Below are 538 nucleotides of genomic sequence, written 5' to 3'. Positions count from 1 at the left end.
TTACGAGTCCGACTCTCTAACCATTAGGCCACGACTTCCCAATGACCTTGATTAGGCTATTATTCAGATCTCTAGGTAATTTCAAAAGATTAATTTTCTCTGTGCTGATGATTAAAAAAAAATAGCCATTTATTTCTGTGGTTAAATTAATTTAATCAGCTCTTTGGTCTGTGTGTAATTATTCGGTCTTGTCTATCCTGCAGTGCTTTGGAGCAGTTCAAGCGCTGGCTGTCTCCTGAAAGGGTGGCCATCAACGCAGAAGAGCTGGAGTACCTTCTCTTGCCCACACAGAACAGTGAGGCTCCTGCCAGCTCAACCCAAACTGACAAGCCATGTGAGGGGGAAGAGTGCCCGAGCCCAGAGAAATAACCATATCACAGCAATAACTGACCAGCAGTGTTAGGGGAATTAAGAGAATATGAGGTCTTGTTGTGGAGTATTACGATCCATTTAATGGGATTATTTGATTCAGATTTCTATTAAGGTGTCTTTGGTTGTGCATGTCTCTCAATCTGGTTTCAACTCAAGGTTCATTATT

At 41.8% G+C, this 538-nt stretch overlaps 1 protein-coding gene across 1 annotated transcript in view; it reads left to right on the top strand.

Moving 5' to 3' along the window:
* The window catches only part of LOC107578315 (uncharacterized protein C15orf57-like), a 3176-nt gene extending 2644 nt beyond the window's left edge, over positions 1–532 (top strand). Inside the window, exon 4 of the mRNA XM_016264282.1 lies at positions 204–532. Coding sequence (XP_016119768.1) covers positions 204–369 — 166 coding nt within the window. The 3' untranslated portion in view covers positions 370–532. The remainder of the gene's footprint in view (positions 1–203) is intronic.
* Positions 533–538: the final 6 nt, after the last annotated feature.

The sequence above is a fragment of the Sinocyclocheilus grahami genome, unplaced genomic scaffold (genome assembly GCF_001515645.1).
Source record: "Sinocyclocheilus grahami isolate Dianchi unplaced genomic scaffold, SAMN03320097.WGS_v1.1 scaffold9699.1, whole genome shotgun sequence".
Classification (NCBI taxonomy): Eukaryota; Metazoa; Chordata; class Actinopteri; order Cypriniformes; family Cyprinidae; genus Sinocyclocheilus; species Sinocyclocheilus grahami.
This window is presented reverse-complemented; position numbering and strand designations above follow the sequence as displayed.